This window comes from Rhipicephalus microplus, chromosome 3 (assembly GCF_043290135.1).
Source record: "Rhipicephalus microplus isolate Deutch F79 chromosome 3, USDA_Rmic, whole genome shotgun sequence".
Lineage (NCBI taxonomy): Eukaryota > Metazoa > Arthropoda > Arachnida > Ixodida > Ixodidae > Rhipicephalus > Rhipicephalus microplus.
In genome coordinates this window covers 216,419,449-216,442,949 of record NC_134702.1, presented here as the reverse complement: position 1 = coordinate 216,442,949, position 23,501 = coordinate 216,419,449, and the positions used below count along the sequence as shown (strand labels likewise).

The window sequence follows — 23,501 nt, the reverse complement described above, 5'->3', positions numbered from 1 at the left end:
GTGGCTAAGGTACTCGGCCTCTGACTCGCAGGTCGCGGCATCGAATCGCGGCTGCGGCGGCTGCATTTCCGATAGAGGCGGAAATGTTGTAGGCCCGTCTGCTCAGATTTCGGCTCACGTTACAGAACCCCAGGTGGTCAGAATTTTCGGAGTCCTCCACTACGGCGTATTTCATAATCATATGGTGGTTTTGGAACGTTAAACCAGACATATCACCATCATAAGTACCGAGGCTACGCACCATCGCATCCGTCACAGTGAAGTGAGAATGGGGAACGCACTTGTCGGCAAGTGTACTTTGCATCGAGTGACACTAAACTTGCTCGTGTTACAGCGCGCAAATGACACTCGTGGCTAACTGTACTCGCTTAAAGTGCACTTAAATTGCTACACGTGACAGTGGTAAAGTTAGCTTATTGCGTAACGCGGTATGCTGCTGAGCTGAATCACGTGTATTCTTTTGTAGGCCAATGCGGGAATCCCCCATATATTAAGACTATCTTTGCTGCTGACAATAAGGACACATGTTCTATTGCAGCGGTGGATGTAGCGTTTTTTTATTTCAAAAGCGTGGTGTGCCATTAATCATAAAAAATTTGCCCGTCTCAGAACACCAGATGGTCGAAATTTCTGGTGCCTTTCACTACGGCGTTCCTCATCATCTTATTGTAATGCGAACTGAAAGAGCGCAAAAGAAGAGGAAGAAGAACTGTCTCGAGCGATGGCTATTCGGCAGTGTTGGTTAGACGCTGGCGTTTCGGTGTAATACACCCATCACATACGTAACAGTTTTAGTGGAGGTGATTGATTATTGGCCGTCCTAGACACCACAGCAGAAGGCCTTCATAGAAGCAGACGCTTAGCTGGACTACACCCAGGCCACACAAACATGAAACACGACACAGCAAGACCATTGATGGGCTACGCTGCTGCATCCACCCGCGCCACCGAGGTGGCACAAGGTGGCCGTCGACCTCGACAACCTAACTACTGGGCACCTGAACCACTGTTATTATGAGGTAAAACTGGCGAAGACGCGGATGATTCGCTAAAACACTAGGACAGAGTGAGCCGCTACTACGAATACGGTGGCCCGGCGAAGCTCGTGAAAGTATTGTATTTTTCCTTGCCGGGACCACTCTGCTGTGGTTTGAGAACGATGAACTTTTACCCAGCACTTGGGATATATTTGTTAAAGAACTGAAGGCCTGCTTTCAGGACACGAGTTCAATGAAAAATAAAGCTGAGCAAACACTCTCACGTAGTGCTCAGCTGCCCGTCAAAACGTGCGCGACCTACATTGAAGAGGTGTTGAAGATTGGCGGGATTGTAAACGCAAATCTATGTGATGAAGAAAAACTGGGCCATTTGTAAAAAGACTAGGCGGAGGAGGTATACAATTTCTTATAAGAAAAGAAAATCTGAACACTACTTCTTTTTTCAGGCAGCAGTGTCGCGCATTCGAGTCTTTGAGAACCCGGAGAATTTTACCTTAGTTCGGGTGCTTAGACAATGTTCCTACTTATGTAAATACGGACGTCACCACCTGCGAAGACATTTCCTTCCTCGTACCACACGTAGTTCGAGAAGAGCACGCACGTCTTCATGCAGGTGACGCTCTCTACCAATGCTCGGTCGCCGCGTGCCTCGAACCACATCCTTACTGAATGCGAGAGCGCTACACGCTGAAAACTGACTGCGTACAGAAACTGCAGATTTCGCCCAGCAGCTTCCGTCTTCCCCGACGGGTCACGGTTGCCACCGGATGGCATCATCTCGACATGCCGCTGAAAACTTCCGACTGTCATCAACCAGGCCTCTACCAGACTATTATCCTCCATCACGATTGCGTCAAACAAGCTGGTCTCATTTGAAACGCAAAGAAGTGCCATTTTGGTGAGCGTCAAGCCCTTGTGCTTGAATTGTTAGCCGTCAGGAATGGTATACGACCAAACCTGCAAAAGGCTTATGCTCTCCGCAACTTTCAGCAACCAACGACTGTGAAGGATTATCGAAGCTTTTTGGGCCTGTGTTTTTAATTTCACTGGTTCATCAAAGACTTCACTAAGCTTGCTTATTTACTGACAGACTTTCTGCGCAAACACACCTCATTTCGATGGACCATTCAGTGTGAGGCTGCTTTCGAGCAGCTAAAGTATTTGCTTACTTCCGGAGCCCTCATGCGCCATTTCGACCCGGAGGCACCCAGGGAACTGCATACAGATGCTTGTGGTATCGATGTTGGTGCCGTGCTAGTTCGGTATCACGAAGGCCGCCAACACGTCGTTGCGTATGCAAGTCATACTTTGACTAAGGCTGAGACGAATTATGTAATCACTGAACTAGAATGTCTTGCAGTAGTTTTCGACGTCCAATAACCCAGACCTTATTTGTACGGCGGGTAATTCAAGATCGTCACGGATGATTATTCTGTTTGTTGCCTCATTGCGCTACGTGACCCAGCTGGCCGGTTGGGTCATTGGTGCTTGCGGCATCAATAAGTTAATTTTTCTGTGACCTACAAGAGCGGTCGATGCCACGCAGATGCCGACTGCTCATCTCGTCTTCCATATCCGACTAGATACTGATGACGACAATTTCGATAACTAGCTGGCTGCAATATTCTCCAAATTCCTAAATATGCACGTTTTCCGCTATGAGCAAGAGTGTGACCTTTCGCTGAAACCAATAATCGATGTAGCTCGTAGCTCTAAATGCGGCACGCCATTCTGCGTTCATGATGCCCTAGTATACCACAAGACTTACTCCAGCCATGGTTCCACACTACTCCTCGTCGTGTCAAAATGCCTGCGTGTGCCGGCATTCCAAACAATGCCTGTTGATATCACGACTGGGCACCCTAAATTGGCCCGGACGCTTCACAGCATCCGACAACGTTTCTACTGGCCTCGACTTCGGAGGACCACCAAGCAACACGTCGCGAGTTGTGAAGTATGCCAACACCACAAACAACTTACGGCGCCATTGGCCGGCCCACTTATACCAGTAAGCCACTGACATCACTGTTCGAAAAAGTCGGCATACATTTACTGGGCTTCTTCCCCAAGTCTACCGCCGGTCACCTCTGAATTATTGTGTGCGTAGTCTACCTGGCGCGGTATACTGAAATGATGGCAGTTGCTTCAGCTTATCATCTGATGTCTCATGGTTTCTTCTGCACTCAATTATACTCCGTCACTGGGCTCCTCGCGTGGTGATAAGTGATCACGTCCGGCAGTTTACAGCTGACTTTGTCGAAGAGTTGCCTCGGTTTTGTGGGTACCAGTACCGGCAATCTACACCATACCACCTTCAGACCGATGGCCTCACTGAACGCAGCAATCGTAACTTCATCAACATGTTTCAATGTACCTCGCAGCGGATCGCAAGAACTGGGATGCCGTATTACATTTCTTTAAATACGCCATCACCGCATAAAGAGTGCGGCGATGGCGTGGTGAATAGAGCACCCGCCTTGCATGCAAAAATTCTGTGGTTCAAATCTCGGTGCCACGCAGTTCCCAACCGGATAAAAAAGTTGCACGGTGATGGAACTGCATTAAGATGCCTGGGGTGGGGCCTCACCGGTAACCACCGCCGGAAAAGCACTTCCTCACCAGAGAAGGACTGGCCACCCTGGTGCAGTATCTTCCCACTGCCTCCCACATGCATACGTTATAACTCACGGCCCTAAGTCCTCAGCAGCTGCGAAGCAACTGACCACGGCGGCGGTCAGATCTGCAACGCAGCAGAGGGTGCTAAGAATCTCTGGATCCGGACAGGCCGCCATTGGAACCTGAACTTGGCAACGTTTATTGCTAGAACCTTATCCAGTGAAGGAAGTCTAGCTGTACTATTTGAGGAGCTAGAGGGTGTTAAATGGGATATAATAGGGCTCAGTGAGGTTAGGAGGACAGATGAGGCATATACGGGGCTACAAAATGGGTACGACCTTTGCTATCGGTGCTTGGCAGACAGAAGAGAACTGGGAGTGGGGTTCCTAATTCACAGAAACATAGCTGGCAACATAGAGGAATACTATAGCATTAATGAAAGGGTGAAAGGGTGGTAGGTATCGTAATTAAACTGAATAAGAGATACTAGATGAAGGTGGTACAGGCTTACGCGCCTTTATCAACCCATGATGACACTTCAGTTAAAAGCTTCTATGAAGACGTGGAATCGGCAATGAGTAAGGCAAAAACACAGTATACTATAGTGATGGGTGACTTTAATGCAAAGGTAGGAAAAAATCAGGCTGGAGACCAGGCCGTAGGAGATTATGGCATCGGTACTAGAAACGCCTGAGGCGAGCCACTTGTAGGTTTCGCAGAACGCAATAGTTTACGGATTTTGAATACCTTCTACCGAAAATGAGGAAACCGCAAGTGGACATGAAGGAGCCCTAATGGCGCAAATAAGAACGAAATAGACTTTATAATGAGTGCACACTCAGGAATCGTGCAGGGTGTGGAAGTGGTTGGCAAGGTACGATGCAGTAACCCTAGAATGGTACGGTCTCGAATTCGCCTAGACTTGAGAAAAGAACGACAGAAACTGATACGCAAGAAGCCAATCAATGAGCTAGCACTGAGAGGGAAAGTACAGGAATTCAGAGTCTCGCTTCAGAACAGGTACTCGGCTCTTAGTGAGGAAACCAACCTTAGCATAGATACAATGAATAATAATCTGTCGAGTATCATTACGGAGTGTGCAGTGGAAGTTGGAGGCAGGGTAGTCAGACAGGACACTGGCAAGTTTTTCCAGGAAAGGAAGAATCTAATTAAGAAGTGTCAAATAATGAAAGTCTCAAGTACAACAGACAAAATAGAACTGGCAGAACTTTCGAAATTGATTAATAGGCGTAAGGTAGGCGATGTAAGAAAATATAACATGGAGAGAATTGAACACGCTCTGAGAAACGGAGGAAGCGTCAAAGCAGTGAAGAGAAAACATGGGATAGACAAAAATCGGATGTATGCACTAAGGGACAAACAAGGCAAAATAACTACCAATATGAATAGGATAGTTTAAATAGCGAAGGAGATTTACAGAGATCTGTACAGTAGCCGAGACAACCATGACACTAGTACTATAAGAAATAGCAGTAACTCAGATGACACCCCACCAGTAATGATAGACGAAGTCAGAAAAGCTTTGGAGAGCAGGCAAAGAGGCAAAGCTGCTGGTGACGATCAGGCAACATCAGATATGCTGAAAGATGAAAGACATATTGTGTTAGAAAAACTAGCCACCCTGTTTACAAGGTGTCTCCTGGCGGTAAGTGTACCACAGTGATGAAAGAACGCTAATATCATCTTATTACATAAGAAAGGAGGTGACAAGGACTTGAAGAATTACAGGCCGATCAGCTTGCTCTCTGTAGTATACAAGCTATATATAAAGGTAGTTGCTTACAGAGTAAATAAAACATTAGGATTCAATCAACCAAAGTAACAAGCAGGATTTCGAACAGGCTACTCAATAATTTACCACATTCTTACTGTCAATCAGGTAATAGAGAAATGCTCAGAATATAACCAACAACTATACATAGTCTTCATAGATTACGAGAAGGCGTTTCATTCAGCAGAAATATCAGCCGGCATGCAGACACTGCGGAATCAAGGCGTAGATGAACTATATATAAACATTCTGGAAGAAATCTACAGGGGATCAACTGTTACCATAGTGCTTCATAAAGAAAGCAACAGAATACCAATCAAGAAGGGTGTAAGGCAGGGGGACACAATCTCCCCAGTGCTATTTACCACGTGCTTACAGGAGGTTTTCAGAAGCCTAGAATGGGAACAGTTAGGGATAAGAGTTAATGGAGAGTACCTTAGTAACCTGCGTTTCGCCAACGACATTGCATTGCTGAGTAACTCAGGGGACGAATTGCAACTCATGATTACGGATTTAGACAAGGTGAGCAGAAAGGTGGGTCTTAAATTTTATCTGCAGAAAATGGAAGTAATGCACAAGAACCTCGGAAAAGAGCAGTGCTTCGAGATAGATAATAGTGCACCTGAAGTTCTAAAAGACTATATCTTTGAAGTAACTAGAAGAACAAGAATGGGGTGGAGCACATTCGGCAAGCACTCTCAAATTATGACAGGTTGATTGCCCCTATCCTTCTAGAGGAAGGTATATAACAGCTATATCTTGCCGGTACCTAGCTGCGGAGCAGAAACGTGGAGACTTACAAAGAGGGTTCAGCTTAAATTGAGGACGACGCAGCGAGCAATGAAAAGAAAAATGGTAGGTGTATCCTTAAAAGACAAGCAGAGAGCAGAGTGGATTAGGGAACAAACGGGGGTTAAAGATATCATAATTGAAATAAAGAAGAGGAAAAGGACATGGGCCGGGCATGTAGCGCATAGACAGGATAACCGCTGGTCATTAAGGGTAACAAACTGGATTCCCAGAGAAGGGAACCGTGTTAGGGGAGACAGAAGGTTAGGTAGGCAGATGAGATTAAAAAGTTTGCGGGTATAAATTGGCAGCAGGAAGAACAGGACCGGGTTAACTGGCGGAACATGACTGTCACGGACGGCTATTTTCGGCGACACCGCGTCACGGCAATTAACGGGCGCCGTACTCCCCGACTGACCATGAGAAACGGCGGCACATGAAAGGGAACCGATAAGTGCAAAATGGGGGTGCTCTCCTTAGAACGTCGCCGCCGACAGTTAATCCTTTTATAACCGTGGCGACGTCTGCAAGGACGTAGAAGGCCGCGGTATACCCCGTACAAGGATTAGACTACAAGACGCCCGGCTGAGAGCTAAGTGGTTGACCGTTCCCACGGAGAAAAGCGTGGGAAACGCTCTGGTGGCCAAGCCGTATGACAACAACCCGACAGGTTGTCACTCTCGCTAGTTGCGGGCCCTCTCTCAATTAAAAAGGGGTGGGGTCAAAACATTTTTGGGGCGGAGTTTCCCCTCAATTAAACGCGCATGATTGGACCCATGTAGAGGTCTCTTGTCCCCAAGGAAGAGAGCGAGGAGACACGAGGGGGATTTAAGCGCAGGATTTTGCCCTGCTAGGCAGACTAGTCGCTGACCAAGATGGTGTAGAAACAGATCATCAAGCATCTCTTCTAGAAGTTTTTAGTGTGGCTCTGTATCGGCTGGCCACCTAAACTTAGCCGTTCGTCTAGTTGTGACGTGATATTAACGTCGGCAACGTAGACATCGGGACTTCGCCTCGAGTTAGCTCAACCTGCTCGAAGTCACCTGCAAGCACTAGCCTCCCGGAGTTACCAGCGTTGCAACACCGCCGACATCGCAGTCGTGCCAGAACTCTCTTCGACTTCTCGCATCCGATCGTCGGGGACACAACGCTGCCGGTCATCACACGTATGCCTTCACCTGTTTATATCTTCGAACTTTCTCCTCTGTAGTTCTGTTGTGTTAGTTTGTGTAGTTTGTAATAGTTCTCTCTCGTAAGCTGATTTATTGTTTCTGGTATATATTTCTTTAGTTGTATCAAGTGTCGATGCATTTTGTTAGTTGTATTGAAGTGTTGTATTAGATCCCGTGTTGCTGCGATATCACTAGAGTAAAGTTTGTTTTGTTTTCCCACGTCTCCAATCTCTTCACTGTCTCTGCTTGCGTACGGAACGAACCAACCTGCTGTCATTCCCGTCGCCTACTTCGCGCTGGCGACGCTAGAGTGGCAGCTTGTAACAAAACTGGCGTCCGCGAGACAGGACGTTCCGTACAAGAGTAAGACAGTGAGGGGTGAACGAGAACCGTGCGGATAGCGTGGTGATAGAGCCGCACAGTTGAAGCGGTTGCATCCTGCACATGATTGCGCTGTTTTTATAGTGGAAATATAGTGACAGTTTGCAGTATGGAGTGTATAGATTTGGATAAGTGTATCGCGCAAGGTAAACAGTTAGGCCTCGAGGGCGCCGAACTGAGACAATGGGTGAAGGAGCAGCAGGAACAGGCGCAGGCGTTAGCCAGAGAAGAGCGGGCACGGGCCCGGGAGGAAAAGGAAAAAGAAAGGGAAGCGGCTAGGGAAGCCGGAGAACGCGAAGTGCAGTTACTGCAATTAAAGATTCGCCTCAATGAGAGTAGCAGTGTGAGCAGATCCAGCAGTGAGCACGGTGATACCGGGGAGGAGCCGAGTTTGAGAATACACGCAGGTAGACTGCTCGTCACCTTTGACGAAGGAAGGGACGACTTAGATGCGTTTATACGCCGGTTTGAGAGCATCGCCAGAAGGCAAAAGTGGCCTGAAAGCCAAAGGGTGACGGCGCTTTCGACATGTCTTACAGGAGAGGCGCTAAGTGTTTATGGCAGGCTACCGCCTGCAGATGCAACGGACTACACCAAGGTTAAAACCGCCCTCCTGAAGCGCTTTCGCTTCACGGCGGATGGGTTCCGAGACAAGTTTAATAAGGAGAGGCCAGTAGGGGGTGAAACAGCAACACAGTACGCGGCCCGCTTAAGACATTACTTCGATAGATGGGTTGAGCTGTCCAAAACTGAGACAGAATTCGAGTCCCTCCGAGCATTGTTGATTAGAGAGAGGTTTTTGCATGGATGTGGTTCGAACCTGGCATTATATATGAAAGAAAGGAGGGCGGAATCCCTGGAAGACATGCTTGAGCTGGGAGACCAGTTTTTGGAAGCTCAGGGTGGAGCAAGCCTAGCGAAAACAAAGAAAGATGGCCCCATAACGGACGAAAAGGGGAAATACGAAAAAGGAGGCAACAGCCACTCACCACTACCAAGGTGCTATATTTGCAATCGTGGGAATCACCCACCGCACTTGTGTCGCAACAGACCTGCCGCTAATGTAGCCATCGTCTGCTTCAAGTGTGGGAAAAAAGGACATAGGGCAAACGACTGCCGGTCAGGAGCAAATAACTCCCTCCAGGCATCCTGCCTCTACGCACCAAGGGAAACGCGTGAGGATCTCATATGCGACGGGTATGTCGAACTTAGGAATGGCGAAAACGTCCCCGTCGTCAACGCCGTAAGGGCGACACCACCGAAAAATCTGGCCGAGAACCTACCAGTGGCCACAGGGACCCTCCGAGGCACAGACATATCAGTGTTGCGGGATACGGGGTGCAACACAGTAATCGTGCGGAGGAAGTTGGTGAAGAAAGACGAGCTGACAGGTACAAGCAGACTCGTCTACTTGGTTGACGGAACAGCGAGGATGCTGCCCGAAGCACGGATTGAGGTGGACACCCCCTACTTTACTGGCAATCTGACAGCACTATGTCTGCAAGATCCACTGTATGACCTCATTCTGGGCAATATCGAGGGCGTAAGACCTCCTAATGATCCCAGAAAGCAGACTGAAAACCCAGTCGCGACAAAGGAGTTAAGAGAAGAGCCTGTGGCAGCAGCTATAACCCGTTCCCAAGCGCACGCACAGCCGGGAAAATTTGCCAAGCTTCGTACGCCTGGGACCACGGCGGGATTGCCGGGAGATAACTATGGCTGCGAGCAGAGGGGAGATGCGACACTCAAACAGTGTTTTGAGAAGATCGGCAGGAAGCAAACATGCCGAAATGAGAAGGGAATCATTGAGTACAAACAAGAACAGGGACTGCTGTACCGACAGTACACAGAGGCCAACAGACGGCTTGTACGCCAATTAGTCGTTCCGCGCTGCCACCGAGAAGCTGTGCTTAAAACGGCACACGATGGTATAATGGCAGGACACTTGGGCACGCAGAAAACCAAGGACCGGATCTCGGAGGAGTTCTTTTGGCCAGGCATCACAGCTGACGTAAAAAGGTTCGTCGCCTCATGTGACATTTGTCAGGGCACCGTACCAAAGGGCCGTGTACCACATGTTCCACTGGGGAGGGCACCCATAATCGACACCCCGTTCAAGCGAGTGGCGATCGATATAGTGGGACCGATTCACCCGCCCTCAAAGCATGGGAACCGATACATTTTGACTTTAATGGATTATGCCACCCGGTATCCAGACGCAGTGGCGCTCCCGAGTATCGAAACTGAGCGAGTGGCCGAAGCCCTGGTCGAGATGTTCTCCCGATTTGGCGTCCCCCGCGAGGTACTGAGCGACCGTGGCACGAACTTCACATCGGACCTGATAAAGGAAGTAGCGCGGCTCCTTTCCGTGCGCCAGCTCCACACCACCCCATATCACCCCATGGCGAATGGCTTGGTGGAAAAATTCAACGGCACCTTGAAATTAATGTTGAAGCGCATGTGCGCCGAAAAACCGAGAGATTGGGACCGCTACCTGGCACCGCTCCTCTTTGCCTATAGGGAGGTTCCGCAGGCCAGTATGGGGTTTTCACCCTTCGAGCTTCTCTACGGCCGCCATGTGAGGGGACCCTTGGCGATACTGAAGGAGTTGTGGACGAACGCCGACTTGACTGAAGAATCTAAGACGACGTACCAGCATGTCTTTGACCTTCGGAACCGTTTGGAGGAAACGTGCCGCCTGGCACACGAGGAGTTGGAAAAAGCCGGAGCACGGTACACGAAGCTGTACAATCGAAAGGCGAAGGAGCGGAGTTTCAACCCCGGAGACAAGGTACTGATTTTACTTCCAACCGACACGAACAAGCTGCTGCTGCAATGGAAGGGCCCGTTTGAAGTCCGGGAAAAGAAAGGTGAAGCTGACAACGTCATAGACACGGCTGGCGGCAGAAAAATCTTCCACGCCAACTTACTAAAAAGATACGAGGAGAGGGACAGCCCCTCCACCAAGGTGTGCAACGTGACATTTGGTGTTGTGGAATCAAGCGAGGACGAGAATATTCCAACCCCTGACTGGCTGAAAGTAGAAGGGGAAGAAGACGGGACGCTCTCCGACAAACTGGACGCTCAGCAGATCGGACAGCTGCAAAGAATTGTCAGAGAACACGCTCGTATTTTCTCGGATGTCCCGGGCAAAACTGACTGGGTCCACTGCAACCTCGAACTCACCACGAGTAACCCCGTCCACGTGAAACAATACCCTCTTCCCTTTGCAACGCTGGAAGGTGTAGAGAAAGAGGTGCGGGAGATGGAGAAGCTCGGCATCATTGAGAAATCAGAGTCCCCTTATAATTCGCCAGTCATTTTGGTAAAGAAACCCGACGGGACAAATCGACTGTGTATCGATTTTCGACGCCTGAACAACGTTCTGGTGGCCGACTCCGAACCTATGACAAGAACTGACGCGGTGTTTGCTACAGTGGGAAAGAAGAAGTATTTCTCGAAGCTCGACTTCGTGAAGGGCTATTGGCAGATCCCGCTGACCGAAGAGTCCAAAGCGAAGACGGCCTTCTCGACGACATCGGGACTATATCAGTTCCGCTTCATGCCATTTGGCATCAAGACAGCGCCTGCTGTATTTGCTAAGTTGATGCGGAAGGTTGCAGAAGGTATACCCGGTGTGGACCACTACTACGATGATGTACTGGTAGCCACCGAGACATGGGAAGAGCACCTCAGGTCCCTGGGACTGCTTTTTGAGCGCATACAGAGGGCCGGGCTTACAGTGCGCCCCAGTAAATGCGAACTTGGGGTAGAAGAAATCGACTTCTTGGGACACCGAGTTGGCAGGGGCAGATTGCAACCACTGGGGAAAACACTCGACAAGATCGAAGCTGCACCACGTCCTTCAACCAAACGACAAGTGCGCGCCTTCCTCGGTTTGACCGGGTACTATCGGGAATTTATCCCGAATTACGCAGAGGTCAGCGCTCCCCTTACAGATTTAACTCGGAAGGGCGAAGCTAACTCGGTGAAATGGACAGCAGCCCACGAGGAGGCTTTTCGAAGTCTCAAACAACATGTCTCGACGGAGCCGATACTACGGCTACCAGATTTGCACCAACCATTCGTACTTCGAACGGACGCATCGGACACAAGTCTCGGAGCCGTGCTCATGCAGGCCCACGAAGGCAAGCTCCACCCCACAGCTTATGCCAGCCGAAAGCTACTTCCCCGGGAGGCTTCCTATAGTACCATCGAACGCGAATGTCTCGCGTTGGTATGGGGAATTCAGAAAATCTCCATGTACTTATATGGAGTACATTTTTGTGTCCAGACAGACCACCAGCCTCTGAGTTATATCCAACAGGCGAAACAGCTGAACGCTCGAGTACTTCGATGGAGTTTACTACTCCAAGAGTACCAGTTCACCGTTACACATATTAAGGGTAGCGAAAACGTGGGAGCCGATTACTTGAGCCGGATATAGTTCTTGAGGTCTATGAGCATGTTTTTTTTCTTCCGTCGGTTGTTTTCTGTTTGTATGCACGTATTTCATTGTATAAGGAGTGTATTTTGAGTTATTTTCTTTTTGCTTGGTGCATTGGTTGTTTTTACTTGCTGTAATGCACATTGAAGGATTGCACTACAGTTGAGGAGCGCACCTGTTCCGTTTTATTTCGTAGTATACATTCGTGCAGTGTATTCTGTATTGATGGCTGCCGTACACAGCTATTTCCTCTTCTTGTTTGTATGGCGCATTGATATTGTTGCGTGTAAATGAAGCTGGTACTCTAACCATTGTTTGTTTTTCCTTTTGTTGTTACTTTGATGCACTCTGCCTATTTATGTTGTGTATGAGAGGGACAGTCCTCATGCCTCCCTTGTTGGTGGTGTTTTGTTCCTTGTTGTCGGAAAAATTCCCCTCCGTGCGAACAAATGATATGAATAACATTCTGAAAGTGGGGGGCAATGTCACGGACGGCTATTTTCGGCGACACCGCGTCACGGCAATTAACGGGCGCCGTACTCCCCGACTGACCATGAGAAACGGCGGCACATGAAAGGGAACCGATAAGTGCAAAATGGGGGTACTCTCCTTAGAACGTCGCCGCCGACAGTTAATCCTTTTATAACCGTGGCGACGTCTGCAAGGACGTAGAAGGCCGCGGTATACCCCGTACAAGGATTAGACTACAAGACGCCCGGCTGAGAGCTAAGTGGTTGACCGTTCCCACGGAGAAAAGCGTGGGAAACGCTCTGGTGGCCAAGCCGTATGACAACAACCCGACAGGTTGTCACTCTCGCTAGTTGCGGGCCCTCTCTCAATTAAAAAGGGGTGGGGTCAAAACATTTTTGGGGCGGAGTTTCCCCTCAATTAAACGCGCATGATTGGACCCATGTAGAGGTCTCTTGTCCCCAAGGAAGAGAGCGAGGAGACACGAGGGGGATTTAAGCGCAGGATTTTGCCCTGCTAGGCAGACTAGTCGCTGACCAAGATGGTGTAGAAACAGATCATCAAGCATCTCTTCTAGAAGTTTTTAGTGTGGCTCTGTATCGGCTGGCCACCTAAACTTAGCCGTTCGTCTAGTTGTGACGCGATATTAACGTCGGCAACGTAGACATCGGGACTTCGCCTCGAGTTAGCTCAACCTGCTCGAAGTCACCTGCAAGCACTAGCCTCCCGGAGTTACCAGCGTTGCAACACCGCCGACATCGCAGTCGTGCCAGAACTCTCTTCGACTTCTCGCATCCGATCGTCGGGGACACAACGCTGCCGGTCATCACACGTATGCCTTCACCTGTTTATATCTTCGAACTTTCTCCTCTGTAGTTCTGTTGTGTTAGTTTGTGTAGTTTGTAATAGTTCTCTCTCGTAAGCTGATTTATTGTTTCTGTTATATATTTCTTTAGTTGTATCAAGTGTCGATGCATTTTGTTAGTTGTACTGAAGTGTTGTATTAGATCCCGTGTTGCTGCGATATCACTAGAGTAAAGTTTGTTTTGTTTTCCCACGTCTCCGATCTCTTCACTGTCTCTGCTTGCGTACGGAACGAACCAACCTGCTGTCATTCCCGTCGCCGACTTCGCGCTGGCGACGCTAGAGTGGCAGCTTGTAACAATGACAGAGGCCTTTGTCCTGCAATGGACGTAGTCAGGCTGTTGATGATGATAATGACGCTGATGATGATGATGATGATGGCATACGCCTTTAATACCGCGAAACATGAGGTCACATTCTATACATCTGTCTTTCTTCTCTATGCCCGTTATCCCCAAAATTTTCTCGACACCATTCTTGCTTTTTCGACGAGCGAAAACGCCAGTGTCGTGCAGACGTTTTGTCGTGCCTAAGAAGCTTGTCGAGTTGTTCGGCTCCGAACTTTTTGAATCCTGCTTACTCGACTCCACCCAGGCTCACGCGAAAGACCGTTATGACGCAAAAGATTCGCCTTTGACTTTGCCTATAGGTGATTTTGTCTGGCTTTGGACGCCTGTTCGAAAAAGGGGACTATGCCAGAAGCTTCTTTGCAAGTACTCCAGACCATTCGTGAATACTTAGAGCTTGAGTGACGTCACTTACGTCGTTTCGAAAATCACTACTCAGAACCAGCGTTCGCGTAAGACGCGAATCGTGCATATTGCTCATTCGAAGCCCTACCACAAGCAATCGCTTCAACTCGCTCGGTGAGCATCGTCTTGCCTGGAGGAAAATGCAACGCGAACTCAAAGTGCGCGAAAAAAGAGGAAGAAAGACAGTCTCGAGTAATGGATATTCTGCAGTGTCGGTTGAGTGCTGGCCTTGATATGCGGGGTTTAACGTCCCAAAACCACCACATTAATATAAGAGACGCCGTATTGGAGGTCTCCAGAAATTTAAACCACCTGGGTTTCTTTAACGTACACCCACATCTGAGCACACAGGCCTACAACATTTTCGCCTTCCTTGAAAACGCAGCCACCACAACCGGGATTCGATCCCGTGACCTGCGTGTCAGCAGCCGAGTACCTTAGCCACGTGACCAGCACGTCGGGTCAAGCGCTGGCCTTTCACTGTAAATAAACCCATCACACTTGTAACAATGTCATGCTTTCGGGACCTCAAAGCTCGGATTTTATTAGAGATAAATGATTCGTAAAAGTGAACTTACGGCCTCCGAAGTTGCCACTTGCAAGTACAAAGCAGGTATTGTCAACAAAGAAAGGTAGAGTGGCTAAGAACGGATGTCCATGATCTGAAATGCCAGAAATAGCCCTGAGTTTACGGTCACTCACACAACGTAACAATACTCTTATAGGCAATGATGTATGAGTGCAGTCCACAAACAAACAGAAGTGAAGTGGGCACTTAGGCGTCAGATTTAGGAATGGACCACCATAGAGTTTAGGGCCCTGCTCTCCTCGTCTTCTCATCTGCTGGTGGTGCTTCTTTGATAGGTGGAAATCTACACAATGTTGTGATGTTTGTGCACTTGAGGTCTGCCCATTTAACGTATTCTATCTGCCTACTGAGGTTGCTTTTCGTAGTACACGCTATTACTTACCATTTTTCACAAGTAGCAATGTACCGACTAAAAACTGTGAAGCATATATGCAGACGTTTTTAATGGGCACTTAATTGATGCTTTGATGCTGGTACAGAAGATTGTTAGTATGGCTGAGCACTTTTTAATGAACTGGTTGATTTAAAATACCCCTGACACCGTATTTAGAAACACGAAATGCTTGTTTTGTTTGAGAAATGCATGCGGAGGCACTTCTGACCGATTTTCACCGATGAGCGTTGCCGATAAAAGATACAGTAACTTAGTCCTAGAGTAAGTGTGGGGGCTCATCTGAGTTATCAACACCAATCGCAATCTTCTCTGGTTTCGCGTCGATAGACAACCCGCGTGGTGTTTCACGAATAATTGTCAACGTCAAAGATCATTTGTGGGGCGCTCACAATACCCCGACTGGCTCCCGGCGTGGACTTCTGCTCGGCGCCCCGCTCGCTTTTGTGGTCGGGTGGCTCTCAGGGTAGTTTTGGTCTGCTTACGCAGCCAAAGCCTTTCTTTTTTCAGGTGACGTGGGCAAATAATCCATATAGTTCTGTTTTTCACCCCGTACGGCACCCCCCATTAGAAAACGGGTCGTTTTAGCGTGACGAAATCTTAAACACACGTATGCACAAGACCTTTCCTGCGGCGAGGTGCCAGTTTCATATAGTATTCTGGCAGACATTTGCTATAAAATTGTTAAAATGACGTAAAATGGCTCTAAGTTAACGACGCTGCCTATAAATATACGATGCGCCAGAGCATGAACGATTCATTTTAGGACTAGCAGACGCATATTCACAAATTTCTGTAAAAAGTCGGAAACAAAGCTTTCGTTATCAGGAGTCCTTTGAACCAACAACCCACTAAGCAATTCACACGATGTGGCACAGAGTGTCAATTCTATGGTTTTGTCGCGCAACACAGGCGAACCCCTGAATAACAAAACCACCGTGAATGTCATTTTTGTTCGTTCTCGTGTGAATTTTGTTGTCACAAAACTCTCACGAATTCAGACACGCAACCTTACCCTCACAACACAAAAATTATTTTTGAAAGTCTATGATTGCGCTCTGTTTCACGCTCTTTTGAGCGTGACGGCCCGAGATAACGGTGATGATAATGATGTCCCTGCCTCGCAGCTTAAAAGGAACATTGAATAGGTTCGTTGTCATGGTGGCAACGAAGAAAGTGCTAGCGTTATCAAAAGCACCGAGAGCTTAACATGAAGCCGCTTGTCTTTATTACATTTTTCGCTTTCTCCTGACAAGTCTGTTCACGTTTCAGAAACGTGCTTTTTATTAAAGGGCAGTATATTTCTGAAATGTGTGCAATACTGCGCGTAAGCAAAGCAAGATAGATCTTAGCACGCACGATGAAAGCTGCGCGGCAGCAAGAAGATAGACAGGCTACAGATTGTCTGTTGGCATGACGACACTTTTATGTGTTTAATTATTTCAAACTTCATGCGCCGATGTAATTGGAAACGGAGCCACTATAATATCTGTGTTATCAGTGAATAAAAGAAGTCTTGATTCTATCATTATTATGCTGTTGAATATAAACAGCTATGGTCCCACCAATGCTTGTTCGCGAATCATGTATGTGGTTATGTTGTGGAATGAGCGGTACTTACATTTGCGAACTCATGTGTCTTGAACTGCCTCAGGGTTGAAAAAAACAACCATGTGAATCAGTACATAAAATTGCCGTTGCTGTAGGAGAGCTTTTTAATGTCACTGTAGCATCGAGAAAGGTCAAGTACATAGAATTCTGTGGACGTTCACCAGCGGCGCCAAATTTAACTGTTGTCATAGGCGTGCGCACGACAGGCCGCACTTGGGGAAGGGGGCATCAATGTGCTCTAATCAAGGAGAGGGACACAATATAAGCCCCACATATTGATTTCACAGGAAGGGGTGGCACAGAGCCTCAGGTGAGCGTGTGAGCGCTCAGTCAGCCATATACATTCAAATAAAAGGGAGTGGGGCGCTCCGAATAAAACTCACCCCCTTCCCTGAAGAGAAACCCAGCCCATGCCTACGATTGTTGAGGAAAAAACTTCGTGATTGAGAGTTTCAACTGTATTATAGCTGCTTAAGTGTCCCTATCCTACGTTAGTTTTGGTAATTTAGCCCTGTCTGGGGAAGAGGGTATCCTGGGGCTTGACGCCAAATCATTGCACCTTCAAGGCCTTCCGCAGAGGCACCATACCTTTTCCACTGTTGAAGAGTGCGTGGATGAACGCTTTTTGCAGGCCCTCAAGTTCGTGTTTCGTTTTCGCTTACTGCTGCCGCGTGCTGGCGCTGTGCGAATAAATACGGGGAGCTCGCGCTGAAAACATACGCGTATTGCGAAGCTAACATTTGCATCCAAGTTTGACTGAATTTATGCTTCTCGGAGAGTTTTGTTGGTACTTGTGCCAAATACAATTAGTTTGGCCGTGCTGCCGGTGCAATGCTTGCATTCGAATTGAATATTATGCTGCTTTTGTTGTCTATTTCCAGCTTTTCGAACCATGTGATCCTCTCGGGGCTTACAAGCAGTAGTTATAGGACCAGTAAAGGCAGAGTAATGTAAACGTTAAATAAGTTGGATGATAACTTATAGCCCAACTCACCTTTAGGGAGCATAAAGAAACGCAGAGGGTAGTGATAAGGGAGGGGGCGTTTCATGCTCAAACTGCAGCGGTGAAGCTATACCTCAAGGTTCCGGTCCTTAATCGCTGGCGCGCATGCATCAAACAACTGCTTGTAAACTCTTGTACCTGCTGTGCTGTTAACCCAAAGAGACCAAAAAAAAAACAGTGCTCTTCTTGGAACGGCGGCATGGATTTACGCTAGCGCTGTTAATATTTACGCAAGATTGGATTCAAAAGACTTAGCTGCCATGAGTAAGTACATCGTATAACACTGCGATTTGTCGCTATTACATATATTGCTTCACCCATGCGGCGAATGTGTCATTTATTATAGACGTCAACACGCTCCATGTTTTGTTACAAGACCTTCCGACGCGATCGTTCTGAAAACGGGCTGATGCTGAAGGTTTAGCATTAGAAAACGCTTGCCTCCAGCGATTTGGGGTCATTGCTTTCGGGGGAAATCGTACTTTTCCACGTTCTGACAGTTCATTAGCAATTTCAGATCTCATTCTAGACAATTCTACACATAGGATTATTATCATTTTATACCATATATATTAGAGACCTATGTATAACGCTTCTTATTATGTCCCTAAATCAAGAATAAATTTTGTCAAATTGAATCATTCATCACGGTTCTCCATTGAATGCTTTCTACAGGCAATGTTTGGGCAAACATGGCGTTTACGCCGATAAAACCTGTTTATTATAATCATAAAATAACGTTTTTTATTTACGTTTGCAACTACTGCGTCATTTGAGTTGGAGCAATTTCTTCCCGTTAGTGCTCAGTAGATATGACCAAGAGATGAATGTACAGTATAATTTCAATTTGAAGAATCCATTTCGGATTGAGGAATGGATATGATCAGATCTTGTTGCGATAGAATTTGCTACAATAATGATTAGTCAAGGATCAATTGCCGTTGAGACAATGAGAAAGGTACTGGCAGATCCCACGTACAGGGAGAATCACTGATGTGCGAAGCACGAATGAGGAAGATTATCATGTCTCTTTATAAGCATTGATATGATTGATATGTGAGATTTACCGTCCAAACCACCATATGAATATGAGAGACGCCGTAGTGCAGAAGTCCAGATATTTCGACCACCTGGGGTTCTTTAACGTGCACCCAAATCCAAGCACACGGGCATATGGCCTTTTCACCTCCATCAAAAATGCAGCCGCCACAACAGGGATTTGATCCTGTGACCGGCGGGTCAGCAGCCGAGTACCTTAGCCACTAGGCCACTGCGGCGGGGCTCTTTAAAATCAGCCCAACGTTACAAGGCGGACATAAATTATGCCGTACATGACTTTCAAGTCGTGAGTATTCTGCTTGGCCGTGTCATTTAAGTTCTTCGTCTATTCACCTCACGTGATACTAAATTGAATATATGTGGAGCTGTGAAACGGCCGCGAACATTCCATGAGCGTAGCATGTGGTCATATTTACATGACACGCATGTCAAGATTATCACGTCTGGACGTGTCGTTTACTTTCGTCGTCTATTGACGGCACGTGTTACCAAATTTGATATATGTAGAGCTAGCAAAACGGCCGCGAGCGCGATATGAGCGTAATCTGTAGTCATGTTTCGCATGACACGTGTGTCATGATTATCATGTGTGGACGTGTCATTATCTTTGTAATCTGTTCACGTCACGTGATACCAAACTTGGCATATGTGAAGTTAGTGATACAGCCGCGAGTGCACCATGAAAGTAGCACGTAGTCATGTTTTACATAACACGCACATCATGATTATCATGTTTGGACGTGTGATTTACCTTCTTCGTCTGTTTACATCCCGTGATACCAAATTTGGTGTATGTAACGCTAGCAAAACAACCGAGCACGGTCCAAGAGCCTAGCGTGTAGTCATGTTTCACAAGGCATGCATGTCATGATTATCATGTTTCCACGTGTCATTGGCCTTCGTCGTGCATTGGAGTCACGTGATGCCAAGTTTGGTATATGTGGAGCTAGCGAAATGGCCACGAACGCGCTATGAGTGTCGCGTGTAGTGATGTTTTACATGACATGCTGTTAATATTGTCCCATTTTAACGAGTAACTTACTTTCGATGACCGTTCACGTCACGTAATATCTAACTTAGTTTCTGAAGAGCTAGCAAAACAGGTTCGAGGACACTGTGACCGTAAATGCGGTCATGTTTTATATCACCCGCATATCACGATTATCAAGTTTGAGGTGTCATATACCCTCGTCGTCTGTTCGTGTTACGTGATACCAAATTTGCTACATATGGAGCTAGTGAAGCCGCCGCGACCAGTCTATGAGCGTGGTATGCAGTCATGTTCTTACATCACACGCTCATCATGATTATTGTGTTGGTATCAGTCATGTACCTTCGTCAGTCATTCACGTAATGTAATACCAATTTTGGTATAAATACGATAATTGCAATGGCCACGAGAGCTAAAAGTTGTAGGTGGCTAGATAGATAGATAGATAGATAGATAGATAGATAGATAGATAGATAGATAGATAGATAAATAGATAGATAGATAGATAGATAGATAGATAGATAGATAGATAGATAGATAGATAGATAGATAGATAGATAGATACGCTAAAGGTTACCTAAATTCGCTCAGAAATGCTTCGCCTTCATAACAAGCTGTGCCCCATCACCCTGAAGGGAATCCTGATGAAATGCGAAGCAGCTGCGGTGCACATAGCGTTGACCCAGTTGAAACTGGCGTCGACGTGGGTACCGGTACAATGGTTTGAAGCGAAAATAGGAGAAGCGTTTACTCGAGTAAACGAAAGTATAAAACGCAAAGGCACGGAAGGCGGGACGCGTTAAAAACGCTTGTGCTCGGCTTGGTTGGCTTGCGTCTCTTGAGTGTTACCTGTCCACCGCTTGTATCCTCGAACGTGATTTGTATTTCTGACTCGCACCTCGTCAATGTCACTGGTCTCCCACTGTCGGCGCTTTCGTTTGGCTTCCCTGAGAGGCACTTCGTCAATGTTTACGCCACAATTCGAAAACCCACTCAGCTTTTTTAATGCTCGCAATGCCGGCGACAGCCAGGAATGGTATGCGCACACCAGCGGGAAGCGTGCGGCGTCTGTGTCCTGCCCATCGGCGCGATCCCACGGCAAGCCGCGGCACGCCATCCACATTGTTGGCGCCGCGAGATTTACGAGGCACGCGCATAGCGCGCACCCACCGGCTCGCGCCTTCTCGCCGACAGATGGGGACAGGTGGCGCGGGTGAGATGATGGTGGTGGTAGCGGTCAGAAGAGGAGAAAGGCACCTAATTTTTGTAGCCTTGTCGGGAGCACGGCGCAGTGCACGGCGCCGAATGATGATGCCCCACTTGAAAAGTGGGTTCGGACATTGCGAGCGCTGTAGAGGGTGAAGCGAGTGCGATAATAGATTCTTGAATTGAAGGAGGGTGAACAGTGGGGTTAAGTGACGCATTAGCTGTCTCTCAGGCGAGGACACCACAACCGCGACACTTGGGGGTGAAGGGGGAAGAAGGTAAGAAAAGAATCAAAGGTGAGTGAAAGGCATGGGTGTTGGGAAGGTAAGGGTAGTTTACCGTCGATTTGTATTGACAAACCGAGGGTCCCACTAAATTCTCTGGGTCTGGGACCCTCATCTGTATATCTGAGGATTCGTACCTTGTTTTTGGAAATAATAAAACTTGAAACTTGAAACTTGAAAGAGAACTGGCAGAGCTGACACGCGGGAAGCGCGCAGCAGGCGAGGGAAAGGAAAGTCCCCTGGCGCTGCTATGAGGGCATAAGCAACTTCGCACTGCTCGAACATCTGCAGTGAGTGGAGTGGTGCAGACCAAAGTACAGCGTTACAGAAGCTAGTCAAAGAGCTTCTTCGTATCTAAGAATGTCATAGCGTTGGCGCAAAGTCGAAACGATGAACTCGATGGCAACATTTTGGTAGTTCACGCGCAGAATTGCAAGCCGATCAAAACAAGCTCCATGTTTCTAACTCGCAAATAACGCACGAAACCTACTCACACGTACAGATGAATGCGTATAACAGTCTCAGTTGCAACTTCGCTGTGTCTAAAAAGAGCGCGCGTTTCGCAAACGAAGACTGTTCAACGATTGCAGTGACATTTGCACGCTTGGTAAGGACAGCACAATCGTTCCGGTGAAAGCCAAAAGCCAGCCAAGACGTGCAATTTTCCCCACCACAAAATAAGGGCGTGCGAATGAGCGTCCAGTGACTATACGTCCACCCCCTTCTCTCCGTGAAGCAAAGTACGCGTGGGTGGTAGGAGCTTGCGTCGCCACGTCGTGACGATCTTTCGGCGCGCGCTCATTCTGCCATCTTGCTTGTGATGCTGAAAATACGATAGTCCCCCCCCCCCCGATATACCTGTCACCAGTGGTAACTGGTAGGTCTAAATAACTTGCCGTATCAACGTGCTGCCTCTATGTCTCAGTGGTTAACGCCTCACACGCACGTTTAAGAGGTGACAAGTTCGATTCCACGCACCGGAGTCTTTTTCTTGAACTTATCCTTTTTTGCGTTTTTATATGTATATAGTGTAACAAGCGAGTTCTTCGGAGGATTTTCAACAAGAGACTCGCCGGGCAAGCAAGACAGGTCCAGCACAAAAAAACAAGTGGCTCCTGCCGCGAAGTCCTTCTTTTTCAAGCTGCACACAGGTATATTGACTGTCAAGACATTTCAAGCAGACCATGGTTTTTACTCACATTGGGGACAAATTGCCTTATCTGTGAAAAATCGGCAACTATTGACCATGTTTTCTTACATTGTTGAGAGGGAGTATACTTTTGGGATGTACTTCAAAGGACCTAAAGAAAGAATTACCTCTGAATTTTTATGGTATAAGATTTCTGCCAATAGTGGACGAAGAGGGAATGCCTTTTGATTTGATTATGCTATGTGGACTTCACTGTTTATGGCGGGCCCGTATGGCGGGTTTTGTTTGCGGTCAGGATGCACGGCCTGCACGAATGTATTTCCGTGAATGTATGGCCAACTTTGCTGAACTGCAGAAAACTTAGGACATTTTGGCTGAGTGGTTGTCGAGGGTAGAGCGCTTGGCAGCGCTTATGGAATTTTAGTTTGTGTCGGACTGTTACTGCTTGTTTCAGTTGTTGTGCTTGTCGTTGATGTACGCGCCTATGAACAGACAATAAGCAAAAAAAGAGAGCGTACCACACGAACGTCGTCGTTTTTTTCTTCTCACTGTCACGGAGCTGGCGTCGATGTGCACCAGTACAGTAGATACATATACGGTAAGTGACGACGACGCCAGCGTCCACGCTGACCACGGCAGCGAAATCAAGTTGAGAGTGTCCATATAACTGATATCGCAATAAAGTAGGCAGTTCTCGCTAGGCCACGTGAGGCCGAAGCACAGGACAACCGGCCGTTCTCATGAATATCAGAGTTAGAGCTGTGCGCCACCGTGCTGCACAGCCACCATCGCCAGTTTTTGCTCACGCCGTTCATGCCGCCAACGCCTCGTAATGATTGCGGGTGCCACATTTTATCTTATTTTAACCCAAACGAGGAATGTTGCACTTTACCTAGTTTTCTGAAGCTTTTAGAATTTTTAGAGTGGCATTTGTGTTG

General features: G+C 47.6%; 1 protein-coding gene across 2 annotated transcripts in view; it reads right to left on the bottom strand.

The window, feature by feature from the left end:
- The window catches only part of LOC119170225 (uncharacterized), an 80,067-nt gene that overhangs the window by 8,461 nt on the left and 48,105 nt on the right, over window positions 1-23,501 (bottom strand). For both annotated transcript variants that reach the window (XM_037421340.2, XM_037421324.2), the window contains exon 4: window positions 14,858-14,941. In XM_037421340.2, the coding sequence (XP_037277237.2) occupies window positions 14,858-14,941 (84 nt within the window). The remainder of the gene's footprint in view (window positions 1-14,857; window positions 14,942-23,501) is intronic.